We start from the raw sequence: 19,515 nt of genomic DNA, 5'->3' as shown, positions 1-19,515 counted from the left end.
TATTATGCATCCATTTAAATCACTTCATCTTGGTTTAACTTTGGTAGGCAATATACTTCTAAAAGTTTCTCCATCTCATTTAGACCTATATGATATTAGAGTATAGATTTTTAAAGTATATTGTTGAGGACTGGCCTCAACAAAAATACTTATTACCAGGGTAGGGATGGGGGAATTGAAGAACTATAAGTAAAAGGATACGAAGATGCACAGAATAACAAGACAGAAACCATAAGACAGTACTGGGAGGGTATTCCAGGGATTATTGAAACCCTGAAATTACCCGTGTTTATTTTTCCATAGCTTTTATATCCAATGCAGACTGGGGGAGAAGATAACAGAAGACGTTATTAACATGATACAAAAGGTAACTCACATAGCATTCTGTCATCCAGGTAGCTGAGGTGCCCTAAGTTACTTACTCTAGGTCATGTATGCTAAGACTGCCCTTCCCTGGGTGACCTCATAGTTACAAAAGAAAGGAGCAGAAGCACACCTGCATATCCTGACCACCATCCGAATGGCACTGAGCTATCTTAACTTCAAAAGAGCCAGCAACCACCTGCTGAATTAGAAGGTGCAATTATGTCTGTTAGGGTCCAAACTCTCTGACCCTCAGACAAGGTGGAAATGGGCCTTCATTTTTTTGGCCTCCACAGTATATCCTTATAGTCTCTAAATTTTCTGTGTCTGTTGTGATGTCTCACTTTTCATCTATGATTTTATTTACTGGGGTCTTTTCTTTCTTTTGGCTTGTTTGGCTGAACTTTTGTCAATCTTGTTAATCTTTTCAAAGAACCAACTCTACACTTTACTGATTCTTTGCTTGTCTCTTTCATTTCTATTTCATTTATGTCAGTTCTGACTTTGGTTATCTCTTCCTTTCTACTGTTTGGGAGTGTGGTTCAGTTTTTGTTTTCCCAAGGTCTTCAGGTGCATCATTAAGTCATTAATGTGAGAAGTCTCCAAGTTTATATGTAGGCACTTAGTGTTATAAACTTTCCTCTTAGGAACCTCCATACTATTTTCCATAAAGGCTGTACTTAGTAACACCCCCCAATAGTATATAAGCATTCCCCTTTCTTCATGTGTTTAACATTTTTCTTTCTGAAAACAGCCACTCTAATATTTATAAGGTGAGAGACAGTGTTTTTTTTTGTTATTTAATTATTTAATGGAAAAATCCATTAAAATATGAAACACTTTATGAATTTGCATGTCATCTTCACACAGAGGCCATGCTAATCTCTGTTATCATTCCAACTTTAGTATATGTGCTGGTGAGGCAAGCACAAAGCATGTGGTTTTAGCATGTATTGATAACTATTCTTTGCAATGCTAAACACTTCAGCATTTACCTATCAGCCATTTAAATGTCTTTGAGAAATATCTATTTGGATTATTTGTCCAGTTTTAATTGGATGATTTGAATTCCTGCTATGAGTTGACTTAGTCAACCCATTATCAGTTACATGATTTCCAAACATTTTGTCTTACTCCACTCAGACACCAAGTAGGCAATTTACAAATAATGTAAAATATTCTTCATAACTTTGAAGGCACTGACAGATTTGGTGGCAAAGAGTCCCTTTCTGTTTCAAAGATGGTACCTTGTTGCTATGCTTTCATATGGTATGAAACCACCAGATTCCCTCAAGCCTGTTTGTATTAGCACTATCTGGATTATGAGAGCGGAACTGGAGAACACACTTGACAATTATCTCTCAAAGACTCTCCTTTGTAATAGCATCATCTTGGGGGTGAGAGCTGTGTGACATTTCCATTCTGTCATCGGTATTCTCACTCCCTTGGTTCTTTTGCTAACAAGCACTTTAGTTGCATGCAATCCCATTGGTCTGGTTTTACTTTGGTTGTCTGTGACTTTAGGGTTATGGATCTCCACTTTAGTAGTGTCCAGGTGATTCACTTAAATCCCTAAAATGTGAAAGTTGGTCTTTGCATGTGGCCTCTCTTACACTATGGGTGTCAACCCCTTATGGGTTTATGTAACTATGGGAGTCACAACAGTGAAAGGCTTCAGAATATGCAACAGTCAAATCAAAATCAAACAAGTAATGAGTCCTGTGTTCCTGGCAAAGCCTGGCTGAGTTCCATCAAACAATGCCTCTAGACTTGGGTCTGGATCACAGCTTTGCACCGCAGGGGTCGTCACATCACATAGAGTCGGCCAGTGTTGCCTCAAGCACCATGCTCAACATGGAGTTCCCAGTGCCTTTTGTTGTACACACAGTTCTCTGCTCTTATAGCAACAACAGTTACAGAAAACAATGAAGTTTAATATTTCCTTATTAACATTCTCCAACATGCAAGAATTATACCTTTATAGTCTTAGTATTGTGTCAAAACATTGGATTGAAAAGAATTGTTATTGGAATTGCTGACTTAGGTTTTGGTTTCATTAAAAAAAATTGTTAAATGAACACTAGGCATGTTCTGGCACACCAGCCTGGCCTACAAAGGGAGTTCCTATCAGCCAAACCAAACCAAACCAAACCAAAACCCAAAACAACAAAACGAAACAAACAAAACTATCAAAAAAAAAAAAAAAAAAAGAAATTTGGCTTTGAATTGGTAGGACTTGAGAGCAGCTTGCCAACAGCCTTGACCACTCTGTCTGGAGCTCTGTGTCAGAAATCTACTCTTCCATACGTTGTCTTGGTCATGGTGTCTTACACAGCAGCAGTAGCTGATACATGTGCCATGTGCAGTAACTCTTAGATTCACATGTAGTTTCTTAGGATCTGGGACAGCATGAAGGTGGGAAGAAGCATGTCTTTGCAGAAAAGCAGATCTACTTCTTATTTCTTTATGGTTTATGGACTTGGTTGTTTGTTCCCCATCATGGTTCTTTAACGTTGTCTTCATCAAGGTGGTCATTAAAGATCCCCTTTCCATAAGGACACAGCAATAGTTATTAACTTGCCTAATAGAACGACTCGGTGCCTTGGCCAGGAGAAACTAACTGAATGTCCACAGGCTATTTATGGACTCTTGTTTTGTTCCACTAGTCTTTCTATCTAGTATCCTTATGCCAACATAGTTTAATTATTATGAATTTACAGTGAGCTCTCTCTAATGGGAAACTTTAAGCTGGGGGATGGAAAGATGGGTTAATGGTCAAGGGTAATTGCTGCTCTTTCAGAGGAGCCAGATTCGCTTCCTAACATCCACAAGTTGGCTTAACCATCTGTAATCCCAGCTCCAAATCTGCCGGCCAGGGGATAACGCACACATGCAGTACACATACATACATGCAGGCAAAACACACATATAAACTATAAAATCCTTAGAAGATTGTTACAGCTATACTCAATCTTTTTTATTGCTATTCACATTTGTAAACATAGTTGTTAATGCAGTACCTACTTTACAACAAACGATTACAATAGAATATTTATATTGTTTTTACGTTTTATGGTACAACTGACATATAATAAATGGAACCAAACATATTCACAATACACAGTCAATATGTCCTTACAAATTTATAGACTTGTAGAACCAATACCACAATCAAGATAGCGAACATATTCATATTTCCATATACCTGCCAACGTTTGTAAAAAAAAAATCCATTGGAGCTGGTATAGTCCTGCATCTGTAGAGAAAAACACTGGAAAAACAGATTCTATGTTGTTTAATCTTGAGTATGATAGCCTAGTTTCTTCAGTATGTTCTCTTGCTTCATCAGAAAAGTGCTATCTACGTATCTGTATGTCTGTGAAGCCATTATCACTGTACACGTAGGTCAGAGAAACCAGCCAGCAACTTCTGTTTCTCATCTTGTTCCAGGCTTGGTCAGGCTTCTACTATTTTCAGGGATTCAAAATTTTACTTCTAATTCATGTATGTGTGTAAGGCTGGAGGGATGTGCACATGTGTGCATGGGTCCTGTTGGGCAGCTACATGGATCCTACACTAGGAATCAAGCTTGGTGAGTTCTGTCATCAAGCCACCTTTCCGACCCGTTTCTCCCTGCCCTCTTCTTAAACGTCAGCATCTATTCTTAAGGCTTTACACGAATAGAACTGTGTGCATGTGTGTGTACACGAGTCTGTGCACACATGGGTGTATTTACTTGTATGTATACCTACAGTCCTCAACTTCTTTTTTATAATTCTACATTATTAATTTCATTGAGCACATTGATAATTTCAATGTTGCTTTTGGAAGCTGTTTTTTTTTTTTTCCCCTTAATCCTTTTTCTTAAGCCACTTTGAAGACCTTTTCCATCAGTGTTCTGGTTTAAGTTGGATTTCCTTCCTTTTTTTTTTTTTTTTTTTTTGGTTTTTCGAGACAGGGTTTCTCTGTGGCTTTGGAGCCTGTCCTGGAACTAGCTCTGTAGACCAGGCTGGTCTCGAACTCACAGAGATCCACCTGCCTCTGCCTCCCGAGTGCTGGGATTAAAGGCGTGCGCCACCATCGCCCGGCTTGGATTTCCTTCTTATTCTACTTAAAACAACTCCCCCTTTCCTTGCCATAATTTTAGTCTTGTTCAGCAAGTTAGTTCTGTAATGTAATGACTGAAAATAAATTTTTAAATTTGTTTAAAAAATGAGCATCTTACTTTATAGACAGCTTATAGTTTACTCCAAAAGTTTAACTCTGAGACCCTTCCTGTCCAATAATGCATTCTATTTTGTAAGTATATAGAAAAAGAGCAATTTCCTCAACCTGATGCTGGGCTTTGTAATTTCCTACTCTAGTAAGTGTTATACAGAATGCTTCCAATCTTTTCCCTATGGCATCACTGAATTAATGAAGACTTACATCAAATAACGGATGCAAATCAGATGTGTCCAGAGAATTGGAGATTATTTCCCCTCAGGGATCTAAGTAGATGGTAAAATTACAAAATAAAACAAGTGGGTGATTGAAGCTTTAGCAACCCCATTTCTTTAATGACCTTCTAATAGTCTTTCCAAATTGTGTCTACTGAGATCACTAGCAACTTAGCAAAACACCAAAACATGACAGCCCATTAGCTCTCGAGACGGGAGGTCAACCTTTCAGTATGTGTGATTACTCTGAGAGGAATATGAAGCATACAAGGTAAGCTTTCTGTGAATATGAGTGTTTTGTTACTAAACGTAGATTCTATCCCAGAAGCTAATATTACTTAAGAATCATCCTGTGGAAAAACACAGGCTGATCCTTGCTTTCTTTTAAAGCCCAGAAGAGGGGCCAAGCAGCCTTTCAATTTCTGCTATCCTTAAACAGAACTCATGCAATAGGGTGTCTCTCATGCAAGAACACTGTTGCTTAAAGCTGATGCCCAGCCTGGCCTTAGGGAGGAGCGCCTACGAGACAAGTGCTATGCCACTTGCATCTTTCTAAAATAGCACAGTGCCATGTCTGTGAGTTCGAGGAAAATGGTGCGTCTGCTAAGTTCAGGCCAATGGCTAAGGACCCTTACATTAACTTAGCTGGCCAGTGTGCTGGCCACATCTGTTACTAGGGCTAGTCTTGCACTTGGAGAAACATGGCTGTTAAACAATATGATTTCCCAGAGAAGCACCCTTTCTAATACTAATTTTGCCATAGTCATACAGTGTGCCTATTAGTCTATGTTAAGACTGTCTTTAAGAAGTTACCTTCCAGCCGGGTGGTGGTAATCCTAGCATTCAGGGAGGCAGAGGTAGGAAGATCTCTGTGAGTTCGAGGCCAGCCTAGTCTACAAAGCAGATTCCAGGGCAGCCAGAGATACTCAGAGAAATTCTGTCTTGAAAAATAAACAAAAAACCAAAATCAAAAAATAAGTTTCATTATCATAACAGTTAAAACAAGTAAATACCCTGCATTTTTAAGTAGTTTGATAGCTCTTTGGAATGATTTAAAAAAACAAAAATAAAACAAAGAACCCTCCACAGCCTGTTTCCTATACAAAATATGCATAATTAATAGTATATCATTACTAACATAACCTTTGCTGTTAACAATGCCCTTCAACATAAAACACCCTTCTGGAATATTTAAAATCTGAATACAAATAGTATTTACTTCACTGCCTACTTTTCTAGGTCCATCTCTAGGCTTCTTCATCAAGTGTAAGTAATTTATAACTTACAGTATACAGAGACAGGACAGGGTGTAACACTAGCAATGTCTCACTTTATCTTCATTTGAAGATATAAAGTATATACGGTCATAATGACTTCCTAAGTCAATCTGTCACTGTTAATGGATTTGAAAGACAATTATGCAATTTCTCTAAGTTTGATTTTTTTTAATGTTCTATTATTTGTATTACATAATCAGTTCCTGGTTTCATTCAGACCGTACGTCACCCCCCTAACACAATCAGAGCATTTCAACTGGATGTCTTGGCAGATGGACGCCAAGCACAGAGATCAATCACACGTGGCACTTGTTTTAGGAGAGGTAAAGTTTACTTAGACATCAGCAAAGACAACACCATTTCCATAGTCTACAGAAATACAGTAATTTACAGCTAGTTTGGTACATGGTTCCATGTTAAAAGAACAAATCTAATGGGAAAAGAAATGGTTCATCCTATTTCTCGGCCACTTATCATAATTTAGTAAGTACATCAGTATGTTCTGGAAGACGGCTGCATAGATTAGAATCCTAGGGCTGCTGGTTAATATACATCATTATACAACAAGAATAATAGAAAACAAACAGCTACAGATACACAGTAAGCATGCGATCTAAGCTATTATTTGTAAGAAACAGGATGGACTGTAGTGAATACTGAAATCGCACCATCAGAACTCGTGACAGTGACTATGGTATTCTACATGGCACACGATTCCTCCTCTTTAAAAAAATGCTTGGCAAACTCGATCAGGTTGATCCAAGTTCTACAGCAAATTTAAATTAAGATGAAGGAAAACTCCATTAGATATCTTTCTAAATATCCTAACTAATCCATAAAGTACTGAAAAGTCATGTCTACTTGTCACCTCCAAATCTAAACAGATGTGTGCGCTGCGCCCCGGAACTCTGCACTGCTGACGCAGCAGCACCTAGCCACACGTGGAGCCCGAGGAGCCGACACACGGCAGAGTGGAGGGCAGCGAGCAGAGCACACTGAACTGTGAAGAAAGGAGGCGGCCAGCTCCTTAGTTTGTTATAATGATTATATGCTGAAATAGTATTTTAATAGATTAAGTTCGATAAGATATATTTTTATTAAAGTTAATTACACTTCTTAAACATTGCTACTAGAAAATTATAATTTCATTCTGGTTCACATTACATTTCCATTGAATACCACAGTCATAAATAACACATGATTATGTTACTCTTAGAATTTACATTTAATCTTAGTCAAAAGTCCAAGTGATAGCTTTAGAATTTAGCAAAATTTAATCAGTCTGGGATACTAAACTCCCAAGTACCACAAGTGTACTTTGCACATACCTTTTTATAAAATTTATTCTTATTCCCCTCCAGGGTATACATTTTAACTGTAAAGAATTCACAAGAGATTTAATCCTTTAAAAACTGTGGATACATAAGAACTAAAGGAACTTCCATGCAGACTGGGATAGCACAGGAACTATCAGTGAAGACACTGTCTCCAAGAAAACGAGCTGGCCTAACCAATACTTAATGCCCAGGATCCGACGCTGCACCACGAGTCAAGATTCCACTGTTAACTGCAGTCTACTGGACGCTCTTTTTGGAAAATCTACAAGCAATGTAAACTAATAGTAGAATATACTATCTGAGATCTTTTTCTTCAGTGAAAGTCCCTCAGTTTTATAATGTCAAACTATGCAATTAACTAGCATACAAAACCCCAAGTTTAAGAAAAGACATTGCTGTACTTTTAAAGTCTTTCTTTGTTTTTGTTGTAATAGTATATAGTAGTAGTATATAAATATTTGGCGTACTTCTAACACCTCATCTTTGATTTGTTTCCGGCTCAGAAACAGTACTGTGATCTAGTATAGTGTACACTCTATTGCTCTCCTAGAACAAAATACACCAAAAGTAGAGCTGACTCCAGCCAGTGATACAATCATGCATCAGCAAGCTCACTGAAGGCAAAGGCATTTAGACTTACACTACACACTTGCTTCCTCACAGTTCAGGTAGGAATATTTGTTTCAAGACTGTTTAAACCTTTTGCATCAGGTCAACTCAGAATAGGTCCTCAAACTACAGTATTATTGATAAAAATTTCTTCCTCATGTCAAACATATTCTGAGAAAATTATATGAAGTCACCCAGTCCAACTTTCTATTTTATCATTATCACTTTTACGACACAGGAAAGGAACTGAGAATTGGGGTGGAATAAGGGGCCTCTACTGGGAAGTGCAGGATATGCTAATACATACGGGGGCTGTAGAGGGTGGCCATAGCTCTCTTTAAGAGTTCAGCCACCAATATTTAAAGACATTTATTAAATGTGTCTTGCACAACATGCTACTGCTTCAGCTTTTTATAACTCCTGACTTCATACCATGGATATTATGTCTCTAACTGCACCTAAACAAACAAGTGTAATAATTCATGTCATGTAATAACATTTTTCAGTGTCCAACACATGGCTCTACAAATGTATTCTTCAGCGAAGAGATGGCAACAGTCCCCCTGGTGAGAGCTCTTTGATGGTAGAGCAAGAGCTGACTAAGTACTTCTCATCTGTGCCACTTCTTTAACCAACCAAAAGCTGCCTGCTTCAAATACACGACATTGAATATGGGAATAAATGAATGAATGCTTCCAGGGGAGAGTTGTGTGAATTGATGTTGGTATACTTCCCCCATGGCACATTAAAACAAACAAACAACAAACAAACCCCACCAAAGCCTCATTTGTATTATCCATCACTTTATAAACATGAGCAGTGCTTTGAGGAGTGTGACTGCTAGGATGAAATAAAGGCTGATTCCTTAAGGAGATGGAAGAAAAGCAGAATAACGTGCTTTATAAACCACCAAACTCCTAATCAAACAGTTTTTACAAAATTTACATACGGCAAGTGGACACTTAAGTCAGTTTCCAACTTTGCTAGAGCAAGCTGTCTATTGGGAAAATTACCTTAAATGAGAACACTTTGAGCAAATATAAAAATCAATGGGATAAAATCATGTAGACCTAGGCTCCAGATCTCTTTAGATGTGTGTATGTTCACACACATACACTTAGATATCTAAAAAGATCCTCAACTCTGGCTGCAATGTTATACAATCTTGCCTTATATATTTAAACTTGATAATGTATTTTTCATACAAAGTAGCATACTTTACCCAAAACTAAGAATGTGGACAATGATTAAGAGAGATATACGTTAATATTCCTTCTCCAGTATTTATCAGTCTGACGGGTTAGTTTCCCATAACATGCCAGGCATTAGGGGATATTCTGAACATGTCTGCATCTTACACCTCACACATGCAGAGAAAAAGAAGTCTTAGGAAGCAAAACAGCTGTCAATTTGCAAAGCAACAGCAATTATTTTTCTCAATATGATTTTTAAAGGCTGAGAAAGTTAACTGAAACAAAATATAATGTTCTCCACTTCCCCCAAACTGGAAGTATAACACAGAAATTCTCTTAATGGGCAACATTTATGGTGACATTCACAATACAGCTACAGGACAAGCAGCAAGACAGTGTGGATTAGCTTTTGCATACTAACGCTCAATAGCTAGCAATGTATTGAGCATATTTTGCATTTTCTTTTTGGCCACAGAATATAATATTTTGTTCTAACTGATGAAATCTTCTACACCCTGAGGAACAACAACCAACTACTAAATGTCAGGGCCAGCTTTATGGCTATGCTCTTGTTCGGAAAGCACAGATCAAACCAACTGCCCTGGGTTTGTGAGCCAATAGTCTCTGGTGGTCTGTAGTAACAGGGATGGCCTGAGAAGGTACAGAAGTCATAGCCGAGAGCCTGAGAATTCTCCTCACACCCTAAACCCACACAGGAGACATTGGTTCCTGCATCAATTATGAACACAACATAATTAGAGATATATTATTCAAAAATGCTCTGCAAAGCACTTTGGAATTTTTACTGTAAAGAAAATTTATTTGCTATCATGAAATATGATGGTACTACCTTCCCCTTCCCCACACAAATACATAAAATTTGAAATTTCATTTTAGTATTTCCCACTTTTCTTTTGGCCTTAGCAAGTGCTATTGAAGGGTCTTCCGAATAAGGCAAAGGGTCACTGGGGACAACCACCTGCTGTGAGGTGCACTGGTGTGGGGCCTGCTTCCCTTCGAGCACAGAATGCACGGGTTTAATTGTGTGCACCTGGACCTTTAGTTAACGAGGCCTCCAAATGTTAGTTGACAAAAGGAAAGAACAAATTCTAAGTCTTGGTATTCTTAGTAGGACACTCAAAAATTGCCAATTAATGAAATATAAATTACAAGATCATATCTTCTCGAGTTCAGTATAAGATAACCTTGTAACCCTCCCTGAAGTAAGAAAGGCACTCAAGTTAAGATATTATACAGTTATTTTTAAAAAGACACTATGTGACAATATGTGGAATTCTTGGGGTGGCTTTTTCTTACTGTTTCTATGAAACTGAGTTTGCTGAAGTTTCCTCATACCCCCACATGCTTCTTTAATAAGTAGAAGCTCATTACAGACCATGTGTGTTGGGGGTGGAGGAGCATACATATTGCTAGGGTTTGCAGTTTTATTTAAGACAAAAGATATGGTTTTTACAATATTCAAAAATTTTTGAATCAAGCATTTAAAAAAATTCTAATAGCAAAATAACAGTAAACCCAAGAAGCTTTCTAGGAAAAAAAAAAAAAAAGGATTCTTCATTTTACAACTGAATCGCCCCTAACTTAGGGAGCCAACTGAGATGCCTGTATGGTGGTGGTTCCATGCCTAAGCTACATTTGGCCCATGTCAGACACCACCTTGTGCTGTGTAAGAGAAACTGCAAGACGGACAATTTGTAACAAGTTCTACACACACACACACACACACACACACACACACCAGGAACTGAGAGAATCTGAACATTAGCTGTCTACCACACATGCTTTCTACAGATTGCTGCATATAAACTCAAAAGCTCGCTTCTACGTTGTATGTTACTTAGCCCTTATTTGAAACTCTAAGTGGCTTTTGGTGATAATCTGTACACATTTAACTCTATGACTGATTAACAAATGAAGCCTGAGCACCAGCAAAAACAAAGGGAAAAGAATTAATGAAGCATTTAGCTTAAGTTAGAACTGTGCCCCAAGAGTAAGAAATGTCTGGCCCAGAATTTTTTTAAAAGTAATACGAGATAGTAACGGGTATAAAATCCTTAGTCTTAAAAAATGGCTCATGCAGGTTCCAGGAGTACCTAAAAGGCCCACAGTTCAAGTTGGGGATTGGGATGACTCACATACAAATACAGATCAACAAGTCTCTAAATCCAAGCATTATGCCATCTGCTCAAATGTGCCCCTGGCTCTGTATGCAAGATCTGCTTTTCAACATCATTTAGTGAAAGAAAACAATAATCTTACCAAGTGGATCTTATTGACACTGAGAGTTTTTAGTGTAGACAAACAGCTAAGAGAATTCTAGAGCTCCATCTCATGGCTGAGAGTTAACAAGCCTAAACAAGGTAATGAAGACAGCAAATCTAAATCTCACTAATTTTACATGTGAGAGCTCTCCTTAAGTATTAACGAAGGTAGCCCATATCACTAACTTATAACTCATTAATTTCCTGATCATTATTCCATCATTTATGATCAATCTTTCCCTTCTTCAAAGAGTGAATTAGTCAACTTAATAAACAGTTATTAAGTCCTTATTATGTGCAAGGCATAGGATATAACCTGGAAATACAATTACCAAAATACACAGCCTTAAAAAAGGTAGGGTGGGGCTGCGGTGAGAGCAGATTCAACGTGTCAGTCTAAACTAACTAACTTTTCCTCTTAACAGCAACATATGTACAGAAGGATGTGACTAAACAAGCCCTACATTATATGGATTCTTTCTATGGCATTAGTTCATTTGGTCAAAGACACAGTAGCCTGCTAGAGAGGGTAAATGCCAAACAGAGAAAACATACAGGGAAATCCTAAGTCCTGTGATGAACATTTCAGATGTAATGTAGCAAAAGCCACAAAGAAACAGGATCTTTTAGATATCTGTATTTTTACTACCTACTTTCTACTTTACTAGGAAGAAGAAACCACGGTATATTAGAGGACTCCACGGCTTCAGGAAGGGGTGGGCTGAGCCTTAGAGGACACAAGAAGGCAGCTAACACCAAAGATGACCAAGAAGCTGAGTAGAAGATATAAAAAGGAATGGAACACTATAAAAAGTTAGCAGATGTTCATACAGCATAGCCTATGCTCATGGCCTGACAAACAACATCAAATATAAGCCCCATTGCTTCGGAAACTAAAAAGGATGCTGTTGAGAAAGGTAATACCGAGTAAAGACAGGGGTTGGCAGCAGTAACTGCTGTCATTTCTACTCACTCTCAGGGAAGTTAAACAACATGTAATTGTTTTCCTATAGAGATCCATGTAGAACTTGAGGTATTTGATGATTCAAACTATGCTTTGTAAATAGAACTGTGGAATTATGTTAACAATGTTGAGTATTTTTATCATCTAAATACTTTAAAACGGTAAACATAACTTTGCCCCAAGAAAGTAAGCTCTATCTACTGGGGCCAGCAGAATTTTTTTTTCTAGTATCCTAAGTGCCTCCTCACTCAGCTCAGCAGTCTGCCACCCAATAAGACTACAATGCCCTAGCTAAAGTTTATTTATTTTTTCTCTGAATAAGAGTGCCTAACTCAAGTACAAGTGCCCACTAGAGTGAGACAGGAGCAGTTCGCCTTTCCCTCTGTCCCTCTACCTACACTACACAGTACCAAGTGTGAAAGAGATCACACAAAACATGATGGCGGTGCTTGTTTCTGTAATCACTGCTTACATTTTGCACATATATTGGATGAGACAGCTTCCACCATTGTGCTGGCTTAGTTCTATGTCAATTTGATACAAGCTAGAGTCGTCTGAGAAGAGAAAACCTCAGTTGAGAATATGCCTCCATAAGATCAGATCATAAACAAACCTACAGGGGAATTTCTTAATTAGTGATTGATGAGAGAGAGCCCAGATCACTGTGAGCGGTGCCATTTTATGGGCTGGCAGTCCTGGGTGCTAAAAGAAAGCCAAATGAACAAGCTGTGGAGAGTAAGTCAGTAAGCAGCACTCCTCCATGGCCTCTGCATCAGCTCCTACCTAGAGGTTCCTGCCCTGCTTGAGTACTGCCCTGAATTCTCTCAGTGATGGACTGTTACCTGGAAGTGTAGGTGAAATAAACCTTTCCTCTCCAAGTTGCTTTTACTCGTGGTGTTTCGTCATAGCAATAGAAACCCTAACCAAGACAACCATTAAAAGGAGGGAATACGAGAGGGGCACCTTTTATTCATACTTCCTGTGTTTATATAGCTAGGTATTAAATCCACTGACATAAGAGAGATAATAGCTTCAGTGGGTATCCCTGAAAAAAAGACACACAATAAAAGAATATGGACCAGTGAGTGATGGGAAGCAGGGGGTGGACTGGTAAGATAAAGAGAAGGGACGCACACAGAGGAGTCACGGCTCATCCCAAGGGGTGGATAGAGTAAGAGAGACAGAGACGGTATTCGACCCATTCCCACCCCCATTTCACCAACCTGAAAAACACAGCCCTTGTTATTGAGATATAGCTATAATGTGGACTTTGGTACTTATCCCTGATGAATTTAGTATCAAAGTGTTTTGTTTGACTTTAAAAGTAAAAATTGAACTAATGCTTAAAACTAGCCTTCCTCCCCAGATTTTGCCAGTAAACTCCGACTAGCCACTTGACAAAAACTGCAGTTTATCCAGTATAGTCTTAGAAACTTAAATTTTATAAGGAAATCTTTACAGGACTATAATTATATGTAGTTTTCTCCCACTTTTCTTGAGTAATTTTAGAAGGAAAAAAGTAGTAATAACTAAAAATGGCATTTCTGGGTTTTTGTAAAGAATTTATTTTATAAGGGCTGACTTACTGTTTTGGCATATACCAAATATGAGGTAAAAACAATCTATCAAAACTAGTAATAAAAATAATTTTCCAGTACTACAATTACATAAACTCTTAAATTAGTTTAGTTTCTTTTAAATAAGCATTTAAAAAATAGATTACATTGGAAGCATTTTTTTTTTTTTTTATATAAATCCTAACACTCCTGGCTTTGGTTCTCTTAGTCGGTAACTGGAGAACATTCTTGAGAAAGAAGTGGCTTACATTTGCACATATCCATCCATCTAGCCATTTTATTCTCAAAACTGCAATTAGAGCAAGTCCTTTTGCACATCTATGAATATTCCTAAGCTGAACTGCAACTTAAAATTTCAATTTTTAAAGAAACTGCTTACGTAGCAACTGAACTGAGGTGGGTAAAGGTACGTGAACCAATCTCAAGAACCAAATGAAAAGCCCAAATATTAAAATAAAGGGCATGGAATCAAACAGGAAAACTTAAGACTCACTGTTTAGCAAGAAGGAACTATACAGTTATTTTGTACCCAAAGGAATGCCAGCTCTGAGCAAAATAAATAAAACCAAAACATTTCTTACAGACTTTAAGCTGTAGATGACGAATCCAGAGTTAGCCAGTCAGTCCATGCAGCTATGGCATTGAGAAAGGAAAGCAATATTGCACTAAAAGGGGATTTCTTAGGATGAATCCACACCTTTCACTGACTTAAAGTCACCAGCCATTTCCTGTATGCATTAGCATACCTGGCTTGCTCTACATTCCGACAAGTGGATAATACTTGATCAATAAACCTGTGCTCCATCTCTAGGCCTAGAGAGTCTGGAGCTGGGGTCCGCTTCAGGCGTTTGGTTTCCTGGGAATAGCCTTGTTTACTAGAGTCATTCAGTCCGTCCACTTCCATTGCCTGAGATAGTTGAGGGCTTGCTGGAATCAGGTGCAAGTCATTCAAAGTACCCCCAGAGCAGTCTGCAGGTGACAGGTGAGTCAAGTTGAGAGGACACCTGCCACTTAAGTGATGTTGAAGGTAGAAAATATGCCGCCTGTGATGGGGGATGGGGTGGAAGGAAGAACATCATCACAAAAATCAAGATTTCTAGGCAAAAGAAGTCGATAATTTAAAAGTACAAAGTATTAGCTAACACCCAGTTCATAATCCAGAGCTGTCTGGGGGAAGAGAAAAATGACTTAAAGGATCAGGGCTTCAATCCTCGCCACTGGTTTGTGAGGAAATAGTACTGCTGTAAAGACTTCCCAATAAACATTTACTCAACTCACAGTGAGTTTTCAGTTTCTAATTCTAACATGAATTAGAAACAGTAAAAGCTCAATATCTCCATAAATAATCATATAAAACAAAATACCAACTTCATTTAGAATTTTTGAAGAAATCAGAAACAAGGTACATTAAACAATTCCTCCATACTAGAGGCATAGTTCATAGCCTCTATCTAGTTCTTTCTGAAGACACCTTTATTGCATTTATTTATGTGTGCGTGCATGCGTGCGTCCGTGCATGTGTGTGTGTGTGGTATGTGTGGGTACAGAAGTCAGTTCTCTCTTTCCACCAAGTTCTATGCTCCAAGTTGTAGGGATGGGACTCATGCCATCAGGCTAGTTGGCAAGTGCCTTTCCTCACTGAGCCATCCCACCAGTCCCTGGTCTTTTTTAAAGCTCGAAGAATACACCTGTGGCAGTTGGTCTTATTTAATTAAGCTTTCTCTTAAACCTTTAGTCTTCCATATCAGTATTCGGCAGAGCTATGCTAGGCTCTGAGTAAAGCACATAAAAGACGACACTCCTGTTTTGAATCTCTTAAGAGCAATTATCACCTGGAATTGCTTATTAAAACAAAAACTGCTCTGCTTAATCTCCAAACAGTTTTCATGGTACACACATCTGCTACACAAACTATAACATGACATATGAGGTTCTAAGTTGTTACATCTCATCATTCACTCAAGGGCTAAGGTCTTCCTATGTCTTACTATCAATGTTTTAAGTCTCTGTGCCTTGCTACTGCGAGGATGAGGTCCAACAGAGCAACAAAGTCACTAGCACAACAGTTGCACAGCCTGTCTTAAGACTTTATGTGAAAAGACCATTGTCTACTCATGAAGGTTCAAGAAAAAAGAAAAATAATGTCTGCCTTCCGAGTGTACTCAATGTGGACTATAATTAACAGACCAGCTAAGAAGTCCACGAGAAAGACTAGACTGGAGAAAGGGGTGGGGGCTCAGTAACTCAGGAAATAGATTTTACAATCCTTATCCTTACCTAGCACAGACAAGTCTTTTGTTTGTAGACTAAATCCTGTGGTCTGAAGTAGAATTCAGATTTATAAAGCTGGAGATACTTCCAAACAGATAAAGATCCAAAATAAATGAAGCAAAGTGTTAATGAAGTTTATAGTATCAAATGTTCTCAAAACCCAGGTCAATAAAATTGTTGGCCTTTCTGATTATTATTATTATTATACTTAGATAATTAATGTGTAGATCCTGAGAGTAGAGAAAAAGATAAAGCTTACCTGATATTCATAGTCTAATCATTAGTCTCAATCCTAACTGCATCAAAATGTCTAAAAGGTTTTACTTTTCTTAAAAACACATGGCAGTACTCCATCCCTGATATGTTAATTGCCAGGATCTCCAAAGAGTCATGAAACATTTTTATGTTTTGTTTCTATACTATTTTGGAAGTAACACAAGTCTTTATGTTGTGTACTTAAGTGTGAATCTAAACCACAGACAACGCTGTGTGTGAGAAACCTCATATTAACAATGGTGATGAAATGCTGAACAAAAGCCCTTTCCTCAGTCAGGAAACCAGAGAGCCATATTCACGTTCACAGACAGAAGTCAGATATAACAGGTTCTGCAGCCAGTCAATCCACAGGATGTGGATTCTTCTCTCCTCTTACCTATGACACCAAAGGGTTTCATGTCCTGGATAGGAATCAATAAGATCTGTGCAGAATTCCACCTCTTCTTCTAGGAGCTGGGTAAGATCTACCCTTGGTTCCTCTGTTGAAGCTGCTGCTTCTTCATCTTTTGGCTCATCTTTCAAAGAGTTTTGCTGCAGTGCAGAAGTGTCCATTGCAGTCTGGCTAATCAAAGATTTTAACAGAAACTGGCGGTAGTGAAATCCACTGTGGTCTGAAACGTGCATGGACGCCCAGTGTTTAGTAGAAGATAGCTCATCAAGAAGGATCTTGAAGGAAGAAAAGGGACGTGAGAAGAGCGTTTACAAAAGTGTTCTTTCCGCATCATCACCTGTGCCCCTGCTCCGATTCACTGTCACCAATCTCTGTATACAAAGTCCTACATGCTGTCCCCTTGGAAGCCGAATATATGTGAACTTCTCTTGTCTCTTATAAAGTGAGAAAATTTTTTTTTTGAGAACAGAGTTTAAGGACTTACATTCTTTCATTTCACCTTATCACACTGTGAATGGCCAACAAAGAAAACCAAATTCAAAATTAATGAATTTCTGGGTAGTTATTTATAAGTAATACTATTGGGGAAGGGGAATATACAACATCAATTAAGAGGTGATTTTGATTCTTATTACATTTAAAACTTTCATCCTAATCGTACGAATATGCACTATACTTTCAGTAAGGGATTCCAAATGCTTCCCACAAGAAATGACATGCATGGACTGTGTCTGTTTGTTTTCACTTCTGAGTTCTAAGGGCTAAGCACAAACTATGATGTACAAAAACTAGAATTTCCGAAGGGTGACTTAATTGTCACCCTTTGCCTCAAACTGATAGTACTGAGTGGATGAGATATAATTTAAATAAATATTTAAAACATTATACTACAAACTAATGCATTTCAAAAGGAATGCTCAAAGTTGATTTGTGAAGCAATATTATTTGGCACTGGTTGGACAGGTGGCTATCAATGAAACATGCCATCACAACCTGACATGTTCCATCGAGGGAGTTGTTGGGGTTTTGTTTTGTTTTGAGACAGGGTCTCACTCTGTAACTTGGACTTCCTGGAAGTCACTGTGTAGCCCAGACTGGCCCCAGACTAGCAGTGATCCTCCTGCTCAGCTTCCTAAGTGGTGATGACAGGTGAGAGTCACCATCCCTGGCTTCTACAGACGGTTTTCAGACAAGCCAAGGAAAGGACCATGCACTTGTGAGCAGAGAACAACAGAGACAGTGTGCACCACTGCGTATGTGAGACGGGGGGGGGGGGGGGGGGGGGGGGGGGGGGGGGGGGGGGGGGGGGGGGGGGGGGGGAGGATCTTGGTACAGGAAAAGCATTTGCTGGGAACTTTAAAGCAGGGAGAATGCACCAAATGACCTCTACCTTCCAGCAAATATTTTTCCTGTACCGAGATCCTCTCCCTGCGCCTCACATACCTTTTCTTTTTCAGAAGAAATCTTTCCTTTTGGAAGCCTCACAATATGTGTACATTTTCACAGAAAGAACTGTTGCATGTGTTTTCATTATCATTAAATTGGAAGGATATTTGATTTTTAATATAACAATAAATTTGTACAGGATACAAACTTGATGTTTCCATTCTCTTCTGCTCGCTAGCAACAGAGCAGATATGCAAATGCTTCAGGAATGAATGAAGGTAGTGGAAAGTATCAAGGACTAGGATTCCCAGTCTGGATGGGCAAAGTCTACCGTTTTAAAGTTTTGTCATGTCTCCTTTAAATTCTTTTTTTTTTTTTTAATTTTTGTTTTACTTTTGTTGAGACAGGGTCTAGTGATGTAGTTCAGGCTTGCCTAGAATTCATGATCCTTCTGCACCAGCCTCTGGGGGCTGGATCCTTAACTTCTAATGTGTACAACATTGCCACTACCTTTACTTACACAGCTATAGCTGGCAAGTCTGCAAGAAAAAACATTTAGTTTCAGAGTGAACAAAACCAGAGTCATTTCTACTTGAGCTTGTATCTGAATAATATCATTTAAGGGTTATTATTATTGTTATTGTTATTATTATTATTATTATTATGAAGTGGACCCATAGAAAAAGCTAGGTATGGGGCACACATTGGCAATCCCCGTGTTAGGGAGATAGAGACTGGAGGATCTCTGAGGTTTGTTTGTTGGTTAGTTCAGCCACTTCAGTAAGTTCCAGGTCCAGTGAGAGACTATCTCAAAAAGGAGGTGGCTAGGTCCATGTCTCCATGGCAAAAGCATTGGTTCCACAAACATGAGGACCCGAGTTCAAATTCCCAGTTCCTATGAATAAAGTGAGGCATGGCTGCACATGCCTATAACCCCAGCACTGGGGGTCAGAAACAGGAAGATGCCAAGAACTCACTGGCCAGCCAGCTAGCCAGAATGGTGAGTTTCCAGTACAGCGGCAGATCCTGTAGCCAGGTACCAAGATTCAGAGCAAGAGAAGAAGACACGTGACTGCTTGTATATCTGTCCACTCACATGTATACAACACACACATACACACACACACACACACACACACGGGGGGGGGGG

General features: G+C 38.7%; 1 protein-coding gene and 1 non-coding gene across 2 annotated transcripts in view; both read right to left on the bottom strand.

Moving 5' to 3' along the window:
* Positions 1-235: 235 nt before the first annotated feature.
* Ptar1 (protein prenyltransferase alpha subunit repeat containing 1) overlaps positions 236-19,515 on the bottom strand; it is a 47,013-nt gene continuing 27,733 nt past the window's right edge. Inside the window, exons 6-7 of the mRNA XM_050159070.1 lie at positions 16,965-17,254; positions 236-15,084 (exon numbers count right to left, since the gene is read on the bottom strand). Of these exons, the coding sequence (XP_050015027.1) occupies positions 14,742-15,084; positions 16,965-17,254 (633 nt within the window). The 3' untranslated portion in view covers positions 236-14,741. The remainder of the gene's footprint in view (positions 15,085-16,964; positions 17,255-19,515) is intronic.
* Positions 1,189-1,293, bottom strand: LOC126512947 (U6 spliceosomal RNA). The gene has a single exon (XR_007595206.1). It is a non-coding gene; the product is annotated as a U6 spliceosomal RNA (small nuclear RNA).

Source organism: Alexandromys fortis, unplaced genomic scaffold (assembly GCF_014885135.2).
Source record: "Alexandromys fortis isolate MF-2015 unplaced genomic scaffold, M_Fortis_MF-2015_v1.1 scaffold_10, whole genome shotgun sequence".
Classification (NCBI taxonomy): Eukaryota; Metazoa; Chordata; class Mammalia; order Rodentia; family Cricetidae; genus Alexandromys; species Alexandromys fortis.
The sequence above is the reverse complement of the archived record's forward strand: the minus strand, read 5'-3'. Positions and strand labels throughout refer to the sequence as shown.